The sequence below is a fragment of the Suncus etruscus genome, chromosome 15, assembly GCF_024139225.1.
Source record: "Suncus etruscus isolate mSunEtr1 chromosome 15, mSunEtr1.pri.cur, whole genome shotgun sequence".
Classification (NCBI taxonomy): domain Eukaryota; kingdom Metazoa; phylum Chordata; class Mammalia; order Eulipotyphla; family Soricidae; genus Suncus; species Suncus etruscus.
Genome location: NC_064862.1, coordinates 72,470,382 through 72,492,195, shown reverse-complemented (window position 1 = coordinate 72,492,195; position 21,814 = coordinate 72,470,382). Strand labels below are relative to the sequence as shown.

Below are 21,814 nucleotides of genomic sequence, written 5' to 3'. Positions count from 1 at the left end.
GGCCACGTGGTGGGGATATAGAAGGTGTGGGAGTGAAGCTCAGCCCTTCCAGTCTGGGTTCCTGCTGAGGCTCTGGCCCTCCATGGTGTCAGGTATGCTGGGAAGGTGCCCCAGCCTGAGCCCACCACTCCCCGTAGGTGACCATGAATCGCTGTGAGGGCCCCGTCCCCGCCAACGGCTGCGGGCCCGACCGCTGGAACCCCACTTTTGCCCGCAAAGACGAGATCATCACTAGCCTCGTGTCGGCCCTGGACTCCATGGTGAGTGACCCCGACCACCGACGTAAAGGGCTCAGAGACAAAGTCAGCTGCACCCCACCAGGGAAGGACTTGGGCTCCCCAGGTCACCTGGAGGGTAGTGGGGGACAGAACATTCAGGAGCTGGAAGCAGGTCTCCGCCTGTCCTGGGGAGGAGAACCTCCATCACTTCCTGCCTGGCCCTCAGCAGCCCCCTGAGAGACACTAATGCTGTTTTCTCCTTCCATGTATGGTGCCAGGAATCAAACCCAGTTCATTCCCACACACACACACACACACACACACACTAGTCAAGTGCTTGACCTCTGAGCCGCATCTCCAGCCCCTGCATTTTAGGGTGTTGTTTGACTTTAATCCTGGGGCTGGAACCTGGGGCGTCATGTGTGCAGCCATTGCTGGCCCTGGGCTTTGTTCAGCCCACGTGGCTGACTTTGGCTTTTGTTATTTTTTCCCCATGTTGCACATATGGGTTGTTTTCTGGGGGGGGTTGCTTTTTGAGGTACCCCCAGGGTGATACTTAGGGGTTGCTTTCAGAGGTGTTCAGGGTTAAAGTATGGAACTGAACTGTAGCTTTATGCCTTCAAGATCTACCTAACTTGACCTACTCTGCATTTTTGGAAGGTTTTTTTGGTTGTCATTGTTTGGGGGGGCCATATCCAGCAATGCTCAGGGTTTCTTCTGGGCTCTGTGCTCAGGGATCACTCCTGGCAGTGTTCAAGGGACCACATGGGGATTGAAACCGGGTCAGCCACGTGCAAGGCCAGGGCCTTCCCCACCGTGCTCTCGCTCCAGCCTTTGAAGTTTATTTTGGTTTCTCCTGTGTTTTGGGGGCCACCCCTGGCAGGACTCAGGCCCCTCTTCAGTTCCACTCAGCAGGATGCTTCATGCGGAGCAAGTTCTGGGGGGGCTCCCAGGCCCTCTGGCCTGGCACACATGATCCCTCACACTGACATAATGAGTTAAAATAATCAGCTCTAAGTGGTTTGTCCTGTGTTGGTCTCTTTCTGAGTCCTTTCTCATGGCTGGACACGACTCAGGCACACAGACCTGGTGGTGCTAAAGAGGACACTTCTCTCACATAGAACATTCTATCCATACTAGGCCAGTGGGTGTCTCAGGGCCTCTGGGAGCTGCACCGGACAGGAGCAAGACTTTCCAGCCCTTCGGGACTTTTAGGGGGTATCAGGCTCTTGATTGAGGGCTATTGGGCCTCCCCTGGCTCTGGATGGGGATCCTGGGATCTGTGGGGTGTGTGGTATTGAGCTGTGTCCCTTAGGACCCCAGCCCCATTTTGCTCTTTTCTTTGGGAAGTCACTTTTGCCTACAGCTCTGTTTTGAGCTGAGAAGTCACTCTGAGTGGGAAATGACCAAATTTGTCCCAAACATGGGGGTTTGGAGTTTTGTTTTTTTTTTTTTTTTTTCTCTCTTTTTATTTTTTTATTTTTTTTTGCTTGTTCTTTCTTTCTTTTTTGGGGGGGGGTGTCACACCCAGCAGCGCTCAGGGGTTACTCCTAGCTCTGTGCTCAGAAATCACGCCTGGCTGGCCTAGGGAACCATATGGGTTGCTGGGATTTGAACCACCATCCGTCCTGGATTGGCTGCATGCAAGGCAAATGCCCTAATACTGTGCTATCTCTCCGGGCCTTGTTTTTATTTCTACTGTAGTTTAGATAAATGACTGCAATCATTCATCTGATGGAAATGTTGGCTGGAGTTTCACAGGAGTGAGCAGTAGGGGTTAGTTGAAATCTTAGGGTGCAGCAACTGAACACTTCCCATAGCCCCAAACAGTCCCCTTCACCAATTCTGGTTGCAACTCTGGTTGCTCAGCAACATTGGCTCAGCAGCCAGACTTCTGGGACACCTGGCCCATGCCTGGGCCATATTTCAAAGGCAGCAGTTCTCAGGCAGGCTCACATGGCCTTCTGGCCAGGCTGGTGGGTCAGAAGCCCTGGATCCTGGTGTAGAGACCCCCGCTGTGGGCCTGCCAGCTACACCTCTTGGCCTGGCCACCCACCAGCCCTGTTGGCTTCCACCAAGGCTGTGAACCGTGACACTGGCTGCTTGCCCTATTTTATAGATGGGATCTGAGCCCAGAGAGGCTGCGGGCCCTATAGGAAGAGCCTGCGGAGGGTTGGAGCCATAGGACAGTGGGGTGGGGTGGGTACAGCCTTGCATGCAGCTAACCTAGGTTCAATTTCTAGCATCCCACATCATCCCTTAAGTACTGCCAGGAGTAATTCCTGAGCACAGAACCCACAGTAAGCCCTGAACATCACTAGGTGTGACCACAAACAAACAAACAGACAAAAAGGGCCAGGGGCTCAGTAATAGCACATCGGTAGGACATTTGCTTTGTACACCCCTGCCAAGAGTGGTTTCTGAGTGCAGAGTCAGGAGTAATCCCTGAGTGCCGCTGGGTGTGGCCCCAAAGCAAAGCAAAACAAAAGACCAGAACAACAGTACAGTGGGGAGGCCACTTGCCTTGCATGAAGCCAACCCGAGTTTGATTTCTGGCCTCCCATATGGTCCCCTGAGCACCACCAGGAGTGATTCCTAAATGCAGAGCCAGGAGTAAGCCCTGAGCACTGCTGGGTGTGGCCCAAAAACAAATGGAAAAAAAAAAAAGGGAAGGCCACTGGGGGTGTGAGCCCAGATCTCTCCTGGCTCTGCTTCTCTGGAGGCTCCTTCTACCTCCTGGTCTGGGACAGGGGCATTATGGATACCTACCCACATCTGCCTCCTGCTGCCTAGAACCTTTTCTTTTACTCTACGGGGGACAGGGGTCATCACTCATCCCTACCACAGATCCCTAGACCAAACAGATGCTAGGAGAACACACTTCCCACCCCTAGAGTTGCCTCAGACCCACCAGGCCCAGGGAGGGACATTCCTTGGCTCACAGCCCTGCTCCACCCACAGTGCTCGGCGCTGGCCAAGCTGAACGCAGAAGTGGCCTGCGTGGCGGTGCACGACGAGAGCGCCTTCGTGGTGGGCACAGAGAAAGGGAGGTTGTTCCTGAGCGCACGCAAGGAGCTGCAGTCCGATTTCCTCAGGTTCTGCCGTGAGTGTGGGGCCAGCAGGTGGGCGGTGTTGCCGGGGCAGGATGGGAGGAGACTGAGATAGAGACTGATGGACTGAACCCCAGGGGGCAGATCAGGCCATCCTTTCCAGTTCATTGACGCCCATGATGCTGTGCCCTGATTCCCAGCATCTCTGATCCCTGCCATGGCTGGAGGAACTTGCTCACCTAGTTCTTGCTCTTGGGACGTCAGTATCAGTGGTGGGAGTGACTATGGGATTGGGGCTTGGCCTCCCTAAATCCCAGCTTGCCTGTGAGTCAGATAGTGGCTGAGACCCTCCTTCCAGGTCAGCCCCTGGCCCCACACTCAGCTACAAGCCCAGGGCTCTCTGCTCTGACCTGAAAATGTAGGCCAGGGGCCAGAGCTGGCTCGGTGCTATACAGCTTGTCCTACCTAGGACAAGTGGGGCCTAGAGTTCTGTCCCCATCAGCAGCGGCTAAACCCTATGATATGACCTGCCCAGAGCACTGAAGCTTGAGACTGTGCCAAGCCTGAATCCTGCCCCTCTCTCCAGAACTCCTGAGCTCTGCTAGGAGACATGACACCTGTCCCACCCAGCAAGTTAGGGTGCAGACCCTAAACCTGAATCCCAGCAGCATCCTGGGCTCAGGGCCACCAGCACTTGGTTTTCAGGAAACACAGTGGTTTTTGCACCCTCCTGTGCCAGCTGCTTCCCCAGCCAGCCCTCTCCTCCCTCAGCCCCCATCACAGGTTGGAGTTAGGGTGGGGGGTGGATGTTGGGAGCCCCTTAGCAGGACTGGGTAAGGTGCACTCAGCCTTGCCCAGCCCGACTCAGTCACTATTTTTAGCTCAGGGAGCTGGGCTGGTTTTGTTGCAGGCAGCAGCCTCTGGGCGTGGAGGCCCCTGGGCCCTTCCTGGCCTCCTTTCAGGGCCCTTTCTATTTTTTAGTGTGTCTCCTCAGGAGCCTCAGGCCACCCCCAGTCCCTCCTCCAGTCTGAATGAATCTCCCTCCTTGCAGCTCTTTGGCCTCCTGGGGAGGGTCCCCACATCTCTATTTGGCAGTTGAAACTCGAGTGCTTGGTGAGCTAAGGCAGAACATTTGGGGACCAGAAGGACAGTGAGAACTTGCCTTGCATGGCTCACCCAGGTTCACTTTGCTCCTTAGCACCCCTGAGCCCCTCCAGGAGTCATCCTTGAGCAGTGGTCCTCAAACTATGGCCCGAGGGCCACATATTGTATTTGTATCTGTTTTGTTTCTTCATTGCAAAATAAGATATATGCAGTGTGCATAAGAATTCGTTCATGGGCCCGGAGAGATAGCACAGTGGCATTTGCCTAGCAAGCAGCTGATCCAGGACCTAAGGTGGTTGTTCGAATCCCGGTGTCCCATATGGTCCCCCGTGCCTGCCAGGAGCTATTTCTGAGCAGACAGCCAGGAGTAACCCCTGAGCACTGCCGGGTGTGGCCCAAAAACCAAAAAAAAAAAAAGAATTCGTTCGTTCATAAGTTTTGTTTTTACTATAGTCAGACCCTCCAATGGTCTGAGGGACAGTGAACTGGCCCCCTGTTTAAAAAGTTTGAGGACCCCTGCTTGAGAGCAGAGCCAGGCATAAGTTTTGGGCATAACTGGGTGTGGCCTAAAACACCAAAAAAAGACCATTTGAGTCAGCACCCTGAAAGTAGGGTGGTGGTGTGGGGATGTGCACTGAGCCCCACTTTGTTGTCATATATCTGTAAAATCACTTTACGTTTTCCTTTCACCTTTTTTACGTTAATTAGCAGAAGTACCCTTAATTACATCAACCTTGACCCTCAGGTGATTTCTGTTTTAAGCTCTGGCTAATAAAAGTGGCAGGGAAAGCAGCCGAGAAAGAAACTTGGCTGGCTCAGTGAGAGCCAAGAAGCTGCTCGACAACCCCTGGCTGAAATGAACCATCTCCCCTTTTCTCTCTCTGATTTCTTTTTTTTTTTTTTTTTTTCGGGTCACACCCCGCCGTGCTCAGGGGTTACTCCTGGCTCCATGCTCAGAAATTACTCCTGGCAGGCACGGGGGACCATATGGGATGCCGGGATTCAAACCGATGACCTTCTGCATGAAAGGCAAACGCCTTACCTTCATGCTATCTCTCCGGCCCCTCTGTCTGATTTCTTGCGCAAAACTGCAAACTGAGAGACCCCCACATATTACACCCACTGGCAGTCACCATGAGAATTAATTCTCAGGAAGGAAAGGGGCTTGTCCACGTGCCCAACAAACAAGTTAGAGGAGACTCAGCTGAGCCCCAAGCTCTGCAGGGCCCTAGATGACCAGTTCAGCTCCTCTGTGTTTTCTTGATTGTCTGTCGGTCCTTTGTTCATTCACTCTCTGGTTTTGGGCCCCAGCGTACTGGGTCGCTGTCCGTCACCTCCCCACCGAGACTGCCTGTTACGTAGGTACTCTGTGCCCCATGTGCTCTGTGTCCCACAGGAGGGCCCCCCTGGAAGGAGCCGGAGACAGAGCACCCCAAGAAGGCTTTGCGAGCTGAGAGTGGCAGCCGGACCCTGCCACGGTGCCCACTGGAGCACGGCTCAGATGTGTACCTCCTGAGGAAGATGGTAGAGGAGGTGTTTGACGTTCTCTATAGTAAGATCCTTCCTCGTTCCATTCAGGGCCCCAGGGGGAAAGCCCAGCCCAGGATGCCCCATTATCCCCAGGGTGTAACCCATTCTGGTCCTGTCTCTTGGACCAGCTCTTAGGTTAGGGCACTACCCCATGGTCCAGACTCCTATCCCCAGGCCAAGCCCCTTGTCCTCACTGGCCTGTGTGACCTGGACTATCTTGTGGAGCTCAGTCTGGCTACAGCTCTTCTCTCCTGGGTCTTGGGGGATCCCTAGTGTCCCTGATGTGGGAGATTCCCATCCCCTGACTTCTACTTGTCCAGCCATGTCCACCTACTGTCCTCAGCATACCCCAACTTCATCTCTCCCTCCTCACTCTTGGGCCAGCCTCCTTCCTTTGTCTAGAGGGATACTGCATTATTGTCTAAGGGTCCCCTGATACCATGAACTAATGTCCCTCTGGGCACCACTATGGCCTGCCCACGGCCTGCAGTGTTTGTTTGTTGAATAACTGAGTGATGACCATGGTGGCCTGGCTCCTGGGTCTCACAGTGACCATGGTCATTATTTCTGACCAGCTTCAGTCCTTCAGGCTCTCCTGTTCTCTACATCAGTATAGGAGGCCTAGAGGAATGGGGGAACCAAGACTGAGGGGTTGCACCGACCCCTTGCCAGGCATGTTGGTTGCTTGAGCCACCCTCTTGCATCCCTCTCTGCTCTAGTCAGTAAAGGGGCCATATTCTTGCTGGGGGGCAGTGCTATAGCATATGGACAGCACCAGATGCCCTGACCTCATCCCTCCCATTCCCCCTGTTCACTCCTCACTTGCCTCCCTTATCCTCACCTCCCTGGAACTATTTCCCTGTCACCTGTCACCACCCCCATTTCCTGCCCAAAGCCCCCACCTGTACTTTTCCTCCCCAGCTGCCAAGAGGGGAAGTAAGAACGGCGGAAGCCAGGCCCCCTGGTGGTACACAGTGGAGCCTTATCCACATCCCTCCATTTTTTTATTTTTTCAAATAATTTTCAAATTTCAGGAAATATCCAACTTTATTTCCAAGGCCCTAACCGCCATGTGCATATTTCTCACATGGCCTTTAAGCTAACCCGCCTCTCTGCACCCAACCTGTGTCTTTTCTCTACCTGCTGCATCTGACCCACATCCTTCCATTTGAGGTCAAAGGGCTCAGCATCCCAGAACAGGGGTCACATGTGTGTGCTTTGCCACCAGCCCTCACCATGTGGCCATTGTCCCTTCAGGTGAGGCTCTGGGCCGGGCCAGTGTGGTGCCGCTGCCCTATGAGCGGTTGCTCCGGGAGCCAGGACTGCTGGCTGTGCAGGGGCTGCCCGAGGGCTTGGCCTTCCGCCGGCCGGCCGAATACGACCCCAAGGCCCTCATGGCCATCCTGGAGCATAGCCACCGCATCCGCTTCCGTCTTAAGAGGTAAGCAGGTGGCCACTGTATGTCCCTGGGGTGGCCCAAGACCATATTATAACAGGCGGGATGAGGTGGGACACGAATCGTGGATCATAAGGACGTGGCACCCAGGGCCGTGTGGGTAGTTGTATGTGAAGATGCAGAGGGGCCCGGCCTACACCCCGATGGGATGGGGAGCCCTGACATGTATGCCGTGCTAACTACACCTGACCCTTGCTGCCTCTCCTCCTTCCAGGCCGCCCGAGGAGGGCGGGCGAGACTCAAGAGCGCTGGTGGAACTGAACGGGGTCTCGCTGGTCACCAGGGGCTCCCGGGACTGCGGCCTGCATGGCCAAGGACCCAAGGGCCGCCCCCAGGAGCTGCCCCCCAGCGCCTCATCCTCGGTGACCAGCTTCCTGTACAGCACAGCGCTCCCCGGCCACCCCGTCAGAGAGCTGAAGCAGGAGGCCACCCCCGGCCCCCTCACCCCTGGAGATCTGGACCTGTGCCGCTCTGGACCCGAGTCCAAGGCTCCTGGCACCCAGGACTTCTCTGACTGCTGTGGTAAGCAGCTGTGCACAGCCCAGATGGGGCAAGGGGCCGAGGTTGCTCCTTTGGGGTTCCCCTCCAGGCCAGGAAGGAAGCTCAGGCCCTCTGGGCTGCAGGAGCCAGGTAAAGTTAGGTGTCTGGTTCCTGCCCTCCAGGCTAGTGCACTCACTTGGCCGTCCTGAGTGGATCCCAGAGCAGGAAAGCAAGTAGTCAGCACACTACACAGTACGTGCACTTAGGAATCACCTGCTGTGTACAGACTAATTGACATATACACTTAGTAAGCACCTGCTGTATGCACACTGTTCAGTCTGTACACTTCGTGAGTATTTGCTGTATACAGATGACTCGATCCATACACTTAGTGGGTACCTGCTATATGCAGGGTAGTACACTTAGTGAGTGTCTGCTGTATACAGATGACTCGATCCAAACACTTAGTGAGTGCCTGCAGTATACAGACTAATTGGTCAAGGGACCAAAGCAATAGCACAACGGGTCGGGTGTGTTTGCCTTACACACTGCCCAACCTGGGTTCAATCCCTGGCATCCCATATGGTCCCCCAAGCCTGCCAATTTCTGAGCGCAGAGCAAGAAGTAACCCCTGAGTGCTGCTGGGAATGGCCCTAAAGCAAAATAAAAACAAACAGAAAAACAGACTAATTGGCCTATGCAGTTAATGAGCACCTACTGTATATAGGCAGATTGATTTACATACACTTAGCGAGCACCTGTTGTATATAGACTAATCAGTCCATACACTTAGCAAAGATCTGCCATACACAGCCTTGGTCGGCAGTATTAGAGGCTTAAACACCCAACACCAGTGTGGGAACAACCCTAGCTCAGGTCCTCATTCCCTTGACTAGCAGCTACATATCCTGAAGCAGAAATTCACTTCTCTGAGTTCCTGTTTCTTCAAAAGTCAAACAGAGCTGCTTGTGGGCCCCACGCCCTAGGGTTCCCATTCCTGCTGAGTCCTTAGAATGCATATTCCCAGGCTCTAGTTCCTGCTGCAACTAATGGGGGAGCGAGTATCCAAATTATTATGGTGTGGTCAGAACTGAGAACCTCCACATTCTAGTGTGGTATGTCATGGGCTACATGATCAGTCCAGATAGGAAGAAGAGAAAGGGGCCCCTCCTAACCTCAGACAGCAGAGCCACTGGGCTGGGGACTATCCCCTTGCCAGCCCTAACTTTCCTCTTCCCTATGGGCTCCAGCCACTATTCAGCCTGCCTGTGTGTGATTACAAGGCTCAGGGTTGGGGGTCTTTGTGGCAGGTGCAATGAGCATTAGATCGGGGCACTTCCCAGAACCTGCACCCCTCCTCTCCCTTGTCCAGGACAGAAGCCCCCCGGGCCTGCTGGACCTCTCATCCAGAACGTCCATGCATCCAAGCGGATTCTCTTCTCTATTGTCCACGATAAGTCAGGTAGGACCATGCACGGGGACATTGGGTGGGAAGGGGCTTGACGGGACTGGAAGCTGGGAGAGAAAAGGGGTGGTGCAGTGTAGGAAACTGAGCTCACTCTAGAGCAGTATGGAGGATGTTGTGTGACCAGTGACCCTAACATGGCTTGAGACCAGCCAGCATGTCTCACTCTAGTTCTGGGAATCCACTTCAGAGTGTCCCCCTCAGAGTATCTACCTCAGCATCCACCTAGAATGTCCCCCTCGAAATGTCCCCCTCAGAGCATCCCAAAGCAGTGCTTGGGGAACCAGGGATCACTCCTGGTAAGACTGGGTCTGACAATGCCAGCTCTGAAGGTTGGTGCTCGGTATGGTGCCAGAGGTCCTGAAGGCCCCCAGTGAGTGGTACTGAAGACTAAACACGAGACCTTCACATATGTTCCAGTCCTCTGTGTCCTCTCCCTGGCCCTTTGGACAGATGTTACTGTTATTTTGGTATTATTTTGGGCCACACCCAGCAGTGCTCAGGAGTCACTTCTGGTGGAGCTGAAGGAATTATTTATTTATTTATTTTCATTTTTTTGGGTCACACCCAGCACACTCAGGGGTTACTCTTGGCTCTGTGCTCAGAAATCGCTCCTGGCAGGCTCAGGGGACCATATGGGATGCCGGGATTTGAACCACCGTCCTTCTGCATGCAAGGCAAACAAACACCCTTACCTCCATGCTATCTCTCCGGCCCTCGGAACTATTTATTTAATCCCTGTGGTTGAACCAGTCTTCTTGCTTGAAAAGCCAGGCTCAGCCCATTGAGGCCAGTCCCTCCTGGCCTGGAAGGACATGAAGAGACACTAGAAATACAAGGCTTTGAGAGCAGAACCCTTGAGCTTCTTCTGAACCAGAAAGGCAGAAGGGAAGCTTCCAGCACTGAGAGCTATGGAGACTCTCAGCCTCTCCTTAACAGGGAGCCCTTATGAGGAAACTGTCCTTAGGGCCAGAATAGAGGCCCCACCAGCCCCGCAACAAGGCCTGTTCTCAGCAGAGAAGGGACCCAGATGCAGTAGCTTCTGGGTAGAGGATAGAAGCCTGGATTGGATCCCACCAGGCATGAGTCAGGGATTCTCAAGCACCACTCAGCCTCAGTTTCCCCATCTGCAAAATGGACTAGATTTTTATTTTACTTTATTTTAATTCTTTTGGTTTTGGGGTCACACCCAGTGGCGCTCAGGGGTTACTCCTGGCTCTGTGCTCACAAATCACTCCTGGCAGGCTGGAGTGGGGGGAAACGATCATATGCTGGGATTCGAACCATCATCGGCTTCACGCAAGGCAAACACCTTACTGCTGTTTTATCTCTCCAGCCCGGACTAGCTCATTTTTTGCCTAAGGGTTGTTGTACATTGGGCTGGAGAGAAAGGACAATGAGTAGGGTGCTTGCCTTGCACACAGCTGGCCTGGGTTTGATCCTTGGTATCACATATGGCCCCGTGAGCTACATCAGGAGATTGATTCCCTGAGCACAGAGCCAGGAGTAAGTTCTGAGTACTGCTGGGTATAACCCCAAAACAAAACCACCAAGAGTATCTCTCTTTCCTCGGGCTGTTCTCACACCCCTGACCCCCAAATGAACCTGCTCATATACACCCACAGCATGAAGGGGCAGGGAAGAGGTGAGGGAGGAGGGTTCAGCATCCCCTGAACTGGAGTTTAGCAGGCTTCTGTCTGCTCCCCCCAGAGGCTGGGCTATGGGGATATAGGTGTGGGCCTCACCAGTGCCCCTGTTCTGATAAGAGAAATGGGGTCCGGGGAGCGGATGACCTCACCAGTGTCCCTGTACCCCTGTTCCCATAGAGAAGTGGGACGCCTTCATCAAGGACACGGAGGACATCAACACGCTTCGCGAGTGTGTGCAGATCCTGTTCAACAGCAGATACGGTGAGTGGCCCATGTGCTGTTACCCCCCTCTGTCCCCCAATGCTTCACCTGTCCCTTGCCAGGCCCTGTGGGCTGGGAGAGGGAGTTAGTAAAATGTCTGTGGACTCCCTAACATTGGACAAAGCACCACCTGCCTTCCCTTGGGCCTCTGCTTAAAGCCTTTTCTGTCTGGGGGACATACTGGCTGTCTCTGTGGAATTGGCACCCTCAGCAATCTCTTTTTCCATTTTTATTTTTATTTTTGTTTTTTTGGTTTTTGGGCCACACCCGGTAACGCTCAGGGGTTACTCCTGGCTATGCGCTCAGAAGTCGCTCCTGGCTTGGGGGACCATATGGGACGCCGGGGGATCGAACCAAGGTCCGTCCTAGGCTAGCGCAGGCAAGGCAGGCACCTTACCTCCAGCGCCACCGCCCGGCCCCCCATTTTTATTTTTTAATTTTTTTTTTTTTTTTTTTTTTGGTTTTTGGGCCACACCCGGTAACGCTCAGGGGTTACTCCTGGCTATGTGCTCAGAAGTTGCTCCTGGCTTGGGGGACCATATGGGACATTGGGGGATCGAACCGCGGTCCGTCCAAGGCTAGCGCAGGCAAGGCAGGCACCTTACCTTTAGCGCCACTGCCCGGGCCCCCTATTTTTTAATTTTTAATTTAATTAAAAATATATATATAACATATTTAAGCACCATGATTACAAGCATGTTTGTAGTTGGGTTTCAGTCATAAACAGAATACCCCCCTTCACCAGTGCAACATTCCCACCACCAATGCCCCCCTCCTCTCCTGCCCCTGCCTGTATTCACGACAGGCATTCTACTTCTCTCATTCTTTAACATAGTCATGCTAGTTGTTAGTGTAGTTATTTCTCTAACAGCTCTCATCACTCTTTGTGGTGAGCTTCAAATTGTGAGCCCGTCCTGCTGGCCCTTCCAGCCCTTAACTCTGTTGTCTCTGGGCTTTATTACAGTAAAGTCTTTAATTTTTCTTAAAACTCATAACTGAGGGCCCGGAGAGATAGCACAGCGGCGTTTGCCTTGCAAGCAGCCGATCCAGGACCAAAGGTGGTTGGTTCGAATCCCGGTGTCCCATATAGTCCCCCGTGCCTGCCAAGAGCTATTTCTGAGCAGACAGCCAGGAGTAATCCCTGAGTATCGCCAGGTGTGGCCCCCCCCCCCCAAAAAAAAAACAAAAAAAACTCATAAATGAAAAAAAAACCATAAATGAGTGAGACCATTCTGTGTGTGTCTCTCTCTCCCTCTGACTAATTTCACTCAGCATAATAGATTCCACATACATCCATATATAGGAAAACTTCATGACTTCATCTCTTCTGGTGGCTGCATAATATTCCACTGTGTATATGTACCACAGTTTCTGTAGCCATTCATCTGTTGAAGGGCATCTTGGTTGTTTCCAGAGTCTGGCTATTGTAAATAGCACTACAATGAATATAGGTGTGAGGAGGGGATTTTTGTATTGTATTTTTGTGTTCCTAGGGTATATCCCTAAGAGTGGAATAGCTGGATCATATGGGAATTCAATTTCCTTTTATTTGAGGAATCTCCATATTGTTTTCCATAAAGACGGGACTAGACAGCATCCCACCAGCTGTGAATAAGAGTGCCTTTTTCTGGGCCGGTGAGGTGGCGCTAGAGGTAAGGTGTCTGCCTTGCAAGCGCTAGCCAAGGAAGGACCACGGTTCGATCCCCTGGCGTCCCATATGGTGCCCCCAAGCCAGGGGCGATTTCTGAGCGCTTAGCCAGGAGTAGCCCCTGTGCATCCAACAGGTGTGCCCTCCCCCCAAAATAAAACAAAAAAAACAAAAACAAGAGTGCCTTTTTTTCCACATCCCCTCCAGCACTGATTGTTCTCATTCTTTGTGATGTGTGCCAATCTCTGTGGTGTGAGATGTTACCTCATTGGAGTTTTAATTTGCATTTTCCTGATGATGATTAGTGTCTTTAATTTTTTTTTTTAGTGTCTTTAATTTTTTAAGATAACACTGATTTGCCAAGTTATTCATACATAATACAGTCATTTCAGGCATTAAATGAGGTTCAGACACCAACCCCACCATCAGTGTGACCTTCCCTTTACCAGTAAGTGTCTCCAGTTCTCCACCTACCACTCTACCCTACCCCCTTGCAGACATAAACTAATTTACCTCCTATTGCTTGTGACAGCACCAAAGCAAATGGAATGATCAAAACTCAGATCAGGGGCCTGAGTGATAGCACAGGGAGGGTGCTTGCCTTGTATGTGGCTGACCCAATTTGATCCCCAGCATCCCATATAGTCGCCTGAGCCTGCCAGGAGTAACCCCTAAGCACCTCTAGGTGTGGTCCAGCACCCCCTCAAAAAAAAAAAAAAAAAAAAAAAAGAGGAAAGGAAATGTAGGCTTGAGGTCTGGCTGAGTCAGTCACAGTCCGAGGCATCCCTGGGGCCCCAGTAGAGGACTTACTCCAAGGTGCATGGTGGCCAAGAGTGATGCTCCAGCAAGATGTACCACAGCCCCTCTGCACCCCAGCATTGCTCCTGCAGCCCTGTCACTGCACATCACCAGGATGGGCCTAGCCGTGGAACCCTCCAGCCCCAGGACTGTGTTGGCGGCTCAAGCAGCCACTCTGTAAAGTTGCATCTTGCTCCTTGACAAATGGAAACATGGAAATGGCAGCAGCTGTCACATGTCCTCCATCCATGTCCCCAGCCCCATGTACACACACGCACACACACACATATCTTCGAGCTAAGCAGCAACCATGTTCCTATAGTGAGCAGCCATTCATGGTTTCCTTTGTGTCTGCAGCATAGAGGGAGGACTGTGCAGGGGGGGGGGGGGGTCACTGGCTCTGTCTAGGTAGGACCGGGACACAGACAGGACTGGGCCAAAGAAGGAAATCTAAAGGGAAAGTTACACAGAAATCTCTTAAGCTCAGTGAGCCTGATAGCACAGAAGCTCTATAGGCACCAACCACAGCCCAGGAGATTCTCAGATTTGGAAGTTAAGAACTTCAGGAGAGGGGCCGGGCGGTGGCGCTAAAGGTAAGGTGCCTGCCTTGCCTGCGCTAGCCTTGGACAGACCGCGGTTCGATCCCCCGGTGTCCCATATAGTCCCCCAAGCCAGGAGCAACTTCTGAGCACATAGCCAGGAGTAACCCCTGAGCATTACCGGGTGTGGCCCAAAAATCAAAAAAAAAAAAAAAAAAGAACTTCAGGAGAGGGCCGGGAAGGTGGCGCTAGAGGTAAGGTGTCTACCTTGCAAGCGCTAGCGTAGGACGGACCACAGTTCAATCCCCCAGCGTCCCATATGGTCCCCCCAAGCCAGAGGCGATTTCTGAGCGCATAGCCAGAAGTAACCCCTGAGCGTCAAACGGGTGTGGCCCAAAAACAAAAAACAAAACAAAACAAGAACTTCAGGAGAGAGAACAATCATTGAGAATAGATCTTTGTTGATCTGAATTGTTTTTGTTTTGGGGCCACACCCAGCAGCGCTCAGAAATTACTCCCTGACAGGCTCGGGGGACCATATGAGTTGCCAGGGATTGAACCAACGTTGGCCGTGTGCAAGGCGAACACCCTCTCCACTGTGCTATCGCTCTGGCCAGGTCTCTCATTTTTTTATAGGGTCTCTAGTGACTCTGGGTGATGTTCAGGCTCGGTTGTGAAGCACTCAGAGGTTCACCTGGGATCACCCGTGGTTCTATGGGTGGGCGGGTAGGTGCCCTGCCAGACTCGAACTTAGGTCACAAGCTCTATCATCCGAGCCCCTGTGGGCAGTGGAGGTGGGTTGGCCACACCTTGCTCTGTGTCCAGAATGGAAGGTAGTTGCTCCTGGCAGTGCTTTGGGGACTGTGAAGTCTGAGATTGATGGGTCAACTGCCTGCAGGACAGTGCCTTCCCCCATGTATCTCTCTCCTCACCCCTTGGTGGGCAACTTGTTAGAACAGTTTGTGGACATGAGGGGGTCTTTGCAGGACCCTCTATCTCTGGTGCTACAGAGGAGGGATGGGGTGACTCATCAGGGCACTCATCCTGGCCTGGTCTTGCAGCGGAAGCTCTGGGCCTGGACCACATGGTCCCGGTGCCATACCGGAAGATCGCGTGTGACCCCGAAGCAGTGGAGATCGTGGGCATTCCCGACAAGATCCCCTTCAAGAGGCCCTGCACTTATGGGGTCCCAAAGCTGAAGCGGATTTTGGAGGAGCGACACGGCATCCACTTTATTATCAAGAGGTAACAGCTTGGTTTAGCCTGGCCAGGGTGGGCGTTGGGGTGCAGAGGTGACTGGTGAGGGGGACATCTGGGCCTTCTCAAGTAGGGGGGACTGGTAGACAGTGGCTGCCTTTCAGGGGTGGGTGAAGGATAGGGCATGGGCCCTGGCTGAAGGACATAGGGTAAATTGTTGGTTGGATTGATTTTTCTCCCTTGGGGGTATCTGAGTATTTGCAGTCAAGGGGAGGCAGTGGAGCTCAGCACCTATGCAGACCCCCCAGGGTATCTGTGCAGGGTGGGGTACAGGTGCCTTCTTGGATTTTGGGGATGGGGCACTTACCTCCAGCAGACATTGCTATCTGGCTTTCCCCTCATGGTTACAATGAGATTCCTATCCTACCCCAACCTGACCTCTGGTGTGTGTGGTGGTCATCCTAGTCTTCCTGTGTTCTGAGTAAACAGAGGACAGGAAAGAGAAGACATAGGGGTGAATGGATAAACTGACATAGGGGTGAGTGAATGTCTGACCCAAGTTTGAAATTTTTGCTTCAGGACTTTTTTTTTGTTTTTGTTTTTGTTTTTTGGGCCACACCCGGTAACGCTCAGGGGTTACTCCTGGCTATGTGCTCAGAAGTTGCTCCTGGCTTGGGGGACCATATGGGACACGGGGGATCGAACCGCGGTCCGTCCAAGGCTAGCACAGGCAAGGCAGGCACTTTACCTTTAGCGCCACCGCCCGGCCCCGCTTCAGGACTTTTTTAATTTCTGTTTTTGTTTTGGGGGTACACCATCGGTCCTTAAGGCTTATTCCTAGCTCTGCACTCAGACATCACTCCTGGCAGTGCTCAGGAGACCTATGGGATACCGGTGATGGAACCTAGATCAGCGAGATGCAAGGCAAACACCCTCCTTGCCATGGTTTGCTCTGGCCCCTGGGAACACAATTGGAAGAAGCCACAGTCAGAAAGATGTTGAGATTTGGCTTTAGATGGTCAGTATCAGGGCCGGAGAGATAGTACATCAAGGAGGGTATTTATCTTGAACATGACTGACCTGAGTTCCATCCCCGGCATCCCATGTGGTCCCCTGTGCACTGTCAGGAATGATCCTTCAGTATGTAGCCAGAGGTCAGCACTGAGCACTACTGGGTGTGGCCCCAAAGCTAAACTTTTATTGATTTGTTTATATTCTGAATGCCTCGGCCTGTTGGGAAAACTGGTCTAAAGCACTATGACCAATGGGGCCATGTCCCCCCCTATTGCCGTGTGTGGCCAGCCTGGTTCCAGACTTCCCTTGGGACCATCACCAAGAAACTGGCATCCCCTCATGCTCTCTCTCCTCTCTTCCTAGGATGTTTGATGAACGAATTTTCACAGGTATGTGAAAATTTCACACGGGGGCTCCAGGAAATGTGCAGTTGCAGGCCAGTGCCACAGTGGGCCTTGATTGTCCTGAGTCTCAATGTGTAGTCCCGGACTCCCATCTGCTGACTGCCCCCTCCCAGCTTGGGGAACCCTGAACAGGGGTACACAGTGGACAGACCAATCCATCTGGCCCCATCAGTGTGACCATGGCCCAAGACCTCCCCTGTTTCCTGTTTCCTTTCCCATGTGCCCAAAATGCTGGTTTTTTTCTTCTGGTCCCTAGAGCCCTATTTGGGCCAACAACAGCAGGCCTGTGTCCATTGTTTGGGCAGCCTGGCATCCCCAAGCCTCACTTTTCACTTCTGAAATGGGAGTACCTCTGGGCCCAGACCCCTTGCTCACCCTCCCTAATCCTGGTGGAGCTCACATGGGAGGGTGTCCCAGGAGCTCCCTAGCCTCCCTTGATGGAAGCATACTGGAGGATCTTCACCCTTCAGCCCCCAACTCTCCTTCACTTCCCACCAGGGAACAAATTTACCAAAGACCCCACAAAGCTGGAGCCTCCCAGTCCACCCGAGGATTCCCCTGGCGAACTCTCCCGCATGGACCTGGCCGGGGCTGCTCGGTAAGGCTTGCCCTGTCCCCCAGAACCCCAACACACTGACAGCAGAACCTACTTTCCTTGTCCAGCCCACCAGTACTGCTGCACCCAGCATTGAGTTCACAGCCCCACACTTGGGTTCAAGGGGATCCCTGTTTCTGGTCTCCTACCTACAATCCAGGTGCCCTGTCAGTGATCTATGCACAAGGGGATGTTGACTGAACCCCACACTGCAGGCCTGACCAGCTGCCCTCCCCACCAGCCACTTTGAGGTTGAGGCCACTAGTCATGCAACTCTAGTCATAAGCCAGGATTGACCACACCCACTTGGGCTCCTAAGGGGGGGACAGTCACCTGGGAGCAGAAGCTCAAGCATGTTCTTGAGTTGGGGTTGGGGTTGGAGTGGGTGTTGGAGAGATCCTAGCCCTGGCTGACCTTGTCATCCTCATTCCCTCCTGCAGGTTAGACAAGAGCTCTGAGGACTGTGGGCCAGGTGAGGGGAAATGGGGTGGGAAGGGAGGGACCAAGGGAGGAAGGGTCCAAGAAATGGGACAACCTCTGGAGGTAGCAGGCCTGTGTGCATGTATGTGTGCATGTCAAAGTGAGGGCAAATTTATATGTGTCCATGTATGTGTCTCCAGATGACCATGTGCATATGTTTGTGGGGGGGTGAGAGTGGGCCCCACATGTGTATGTACTGATCAGGGCTGGGCGGGTCCTCTTGTCCTGGGAGGAACAAGCTCAGCATGGGAGCCCAGAGCACTCTCGGGCCTGTCTACCTTTGTCCCATTCATCTTCAGGCCTCAGTGACCTTCAGGGGGTTCAGATTCTGGTCACACCTCTCCCCAGTTTGTCTCTGTCCTGTTGCCCCTCAGTGACCTGGTTCATGGGAATACAGGGCCTGAGCACAGACTGAGGGCCATTCCTGTCCAAAGTAGAATAATACTTTGGGTGGAGAGGCTAGAGCTATAGTGAAGTGGGGAAGGCATTTGCCTTGCACATGGCCAACTGGAGTCCCATCCCTGGCATCCCATATAGTCCCAAGTTTGACAGGAGTGATTTCTGAGCAAAGAGCCAGGAGTCAGCCCTGAGCCCTATCAGGTACCCCTCTCTTCCAATCCTACTCTGGGGGACCTCACAGGTGAGAACATTTTGGAATCTCTCGTTTCCTTCTCACAGGTCCCTCTGGGGAGCTGGGGATGCTGAGACCCATCAAAATTGAGCCAGAGGACCTAGATATCATTCAGGTGACTGTACCAGGTAAGGAGGGACACGCAGGGGGGTGTCCCAGCAGCTGTCCAGCCCAGAGGGTGTCCAGGCTACGTCTCTGTGGGTTCTGAGAGCAGCGGGCAGCTTCCCTCTGCCAGGATCACATTCTTGGAGGCCCAGCCTGTACTGTGTCCTGGCTCACCCCAGATTGGCCAAGCCCCAGGGTAGGGGAAGGAATAGGCTGTGAATTTGCCCCCTCCTGGGCCTCAGTTTCCAAATCTGTGAAACGGGTGTGTGCCTGGCCTGCTCCCTGCCGTGGCCCTGCTGTGCCCTCCCCACCTCAGGGGCCTGCTCTGGATTGCGGCTGAGGCCGCTCATGCCATCAGGGTGTTTGTCCCCAGACCCATCGCCCTCCTCCGAAGAGATGACGGACTTGGTGGCGGGCCACTTGCCCTCGGAAGATTCCGGCTATGGGATGGAGGTGCTAGTAGGTGAGACTGGGGGTCCACCTGGGTCGAACCCAGGTCGGCAGTATGCAAGGCACCCCACCGCTGCACTGTCACGCCTAAGTCGGGCTCTAGTTGTGACCCCAAGTTGCTGGGCACTGCAAGAGCAGCCTGACTCCCAACACCCTCCTCTTTCAGACAAAGGCCCTAGTGAGGACCTGCGACCAGAGGAGCGACCTGTAGAGGGTAAGCACTACGGGGCCCCCACTTTACCCTAGTACCCCTTTGTCCTGCCCAAAATTTGAATCTGGAGGGCTGCAGAGAGAGTACAGGAGTCAAGCCCTTGCCTTCAATATAGCCCACCTGGGTTTGATCCCCAGCACCACATACAGCCCCCCTTCCCCGAGCACTGCTGAGCACAGAATGTGGAGCAGTCCTTGAGCAGTGCTGGGTATGACCCAGAAACCCTGGGCCCAGGAGATGGCCTAAGTAAAATGTTTGGCCTGCTGGAGCCTGAATTTGATCTCTGGAACACAGGTACCTTGAACACTTATAGGAACCCCCAAAGATCCTTAGGGAGAAACAGATCCTAGTTTTGCTGGGTGTAGCCACAACCTCTCTCCTACCTTCCCCCCATTTTGTTTTTGTTTTTGTTTTTGTTTTTGGGCTACACCCAGTGATGCTCAGGGGTGACTCCTGACTATGCGCTCAGAAATCGCTCCTGGTTTGGGGGACCATATGGGACACCAGATCAAACCACGGTTCGTACTGGGTCAGCCTCGTGCAAGGCAAACGCCCTATTGCTGCGACATCGCTCCAGCCCCATCTCCCCGCTTTTTTTAGTGTAAGGCAGAAAGTATAGAAGTAGGTCCGAGTCAGCAATCATGTCCACTTCCAGGAACAGTGCTCAGTTAGAGGAGCATAGGGAATCAGGGGTAGTGGCCTGTTTCATCTTGGGGGCACCAGCCCCTGGAATGAATGGAATGACTTATTCCATTCATTCTATCCTAGACAGTAGTGTTGGACCCCAAAAATGAATGGAGTGCACTGCCTCCTAATGGTAGTCTGCTCAATTGCAGGCTTAGCCCCCACTTTGCCCAGCTGGTCCCCAGTGGGAGACCTCATAGAAAGGCGGTTCTAAAGCCCCAGTATCATCCATCTTTGCACCCCAGGCAGACAGTCCCCACAGCCTGGGTTCCCAAGCAGGTGCTGCAGGCTTGTCTGGGAGGCCCCAGGCCCCGGAGGAGGGACCTGAGCAGCCCACAGGCTCAGCAGGCGCCCTTGGCCTTGCAGACAGCCACGGCGATGTGATCCGGCCGCTGCGGAAGCAGGTGGAACTGTTGTTCAACACGAGATATGGTGAGTGGGGCATAATCACCCGAATTCGGTCCCACCCCAGTCTGGTCCTTGTACTTAGAGCCCAGTCCCCTGTTGCCCATGACACGCAGACAAGGAACAGAAAGGGATCTGTATCAAGGGAATGACGTGTAGAGGGGCCCCTTCCCCACCTTCAGCCATGCCACCCAGGGAAACTGAGGCAGGCCCAGATAGTCACCCCGTACTCTGCTCTCCCATACCTCCATCACACTCGCACATGGCTTTACCTGACTAGGCTGCAGAGGATGGGGAGAAGGATATAGAAAGTTATGGGTCTCCCCAAAACTGATCCAGCCCCTGCGTCACAGCCTCATTTGATAGCAGAAGAAGAGGTGTCCACATGAGTGGTGTGAGGGTGACCAAGCCAAAGCCATAAATCCGTGTTGCTCTGGGGCCTGGGTACCATCCCCAGCATTGCCTAGTCATCTGAGCAGGTGTGATCTTGGAGACTCCCAACCCTGCAGGGAGATTCCCCCATCACAAAGTCAGCTGTGTCCTGCTCCTGAGTGTGCCCTGGGCATAGGCCCTGGGGTATCTGCATGTCGGGTGGCTTCTGGGAATCCTTCTGGCTGTGTGGGGACAGGAGGCACCACACCAGACTGGATCTGGAGGTCACCTAGTGCTGGGTTTCCACCCTTTGGGTCTCAGGGTCTCGTGGCTGCAGGGTGGGGGGTTGGGGATTGTACTGGACCCCTGGTCAAGGCTGGGGCTAACGGCAGGTACTGTTCCCACAGCCAAGGCCATCGGCATCTCGGAGCCTGTCAAGGTGCCCTATTCCAAGTTCCTGATGCACCCTGAGGAGCTTTTCGTGGTGGGGCTGCCCGAGGGCATAGCGCTGCGCCGGCCCAACTGCTTTGGCATCGCCAAACTCCGCAAGATCCTGGAAGCTAGTGACAACATCCGCTTTGTCATCAAAAGGTTGGCACAGGAAGGGCGCTGGGTTCAATCAAGCCTGACCTGGGTTCGATCTTCAGCACCCTGTTATGGCCCCCTGAACACAGAGCCAGGAGCAACCCCCAAGTACTGCAAGGACTGGCCCAAAACCAAAAACAGAGCCCAGCCTCTTTCCAACCTAGGAGACCCTTTTGGTGGGGGGCCCTTGGTGGTGCTCAGGGCTGGTTCCCAGCACTGTACTGGTCCCCCTGGTGCTGGGAGCCTACTCATTTGTGGCATATCTCCCTCCTATAAATAGTGGGGAATCTGGGCGGGGGGGGGGGGGGGACCATGAGGGACCTGGCACCAGTCTCCCTTGCTCCCTTCTTCCCTTACCCCTTCCCTGCCATTTATCTCTGCACTGCTCAGATCCTGGGACCAAGAGGGAGGGTCTCGGTAACTACACACAAACACACATGCAAGGCCAGGCCCAGATGGCTTCAGATCCTGTGTATATAGCTG

The 21,814-nt window shown here is 53.6% G+C and overlaps 1 protein-coding gene across 1 annotated transcript in view; it reads left to right on the top strand.

Moving 5' to 3' along the window:
* GTF2IRD1 (GTF2I repeat domain containing 1) overlaps positions 1–21,814 on the top strand; it is a 51,250-nt gene that overhangs the window by 15,036 nt on the left and 14,400 nt on the right. Inside the window, exons 2-17 of the mRNA XM_049789506.1 lie at positions 138–260; positions 3,180–3,321; positions 5,769–5,924; positions 7,160–7,343; positions 7,573–7,880; positions 9,211–9,300; positions 11,130–11,213; positions 15,260–15,443; positions 16,773–16,798; positions 17,312–17,411; positions 17,849–17,880; positions 18,567–18,647; positions 18,998–19,087; positions 19,241–19,288; positions 20,336–20,401; positions 21,154–21,337. Of these exons, the coding sequence (XP_049645463.1) occupies positions 144–260; positions 3,180–3,321; positions 5,769–5,924; positions 7,160–7,343; positions 7,573–7,880; positions 9,211–9,300; positions 11,130–11,213; positions 15,260–15,443; positions 16,773–16,798; positions 17,312–17,411; positions 17,849–17,880; positions 18,567–18,647; positions 18,998–19,087; positions 19,241–19,288; positions 20,336–20,401; positions 21,154–21,337 (1,892 nt within the window). The 5' untranslated portion in view covers positions 138–143. The remainder of the gene's footprint in view (positions 1–137; positions 261–3,179; positions 3,322–5,768; positions 5,925–7,159; positions 7,344–7,572; positions 7,881–9,210; positions 9,301–11,129; positions 11,214–15,259; positions 15,444–16,772; positions 16,799–17,311; positions 17,412–17,848; positions 17,881–18,566; positions 18,648–18,997; positions 19,088–19,240; positions 19,289–20,335; positions 20,402–21,153; positions 21,338–21,814) is intronic.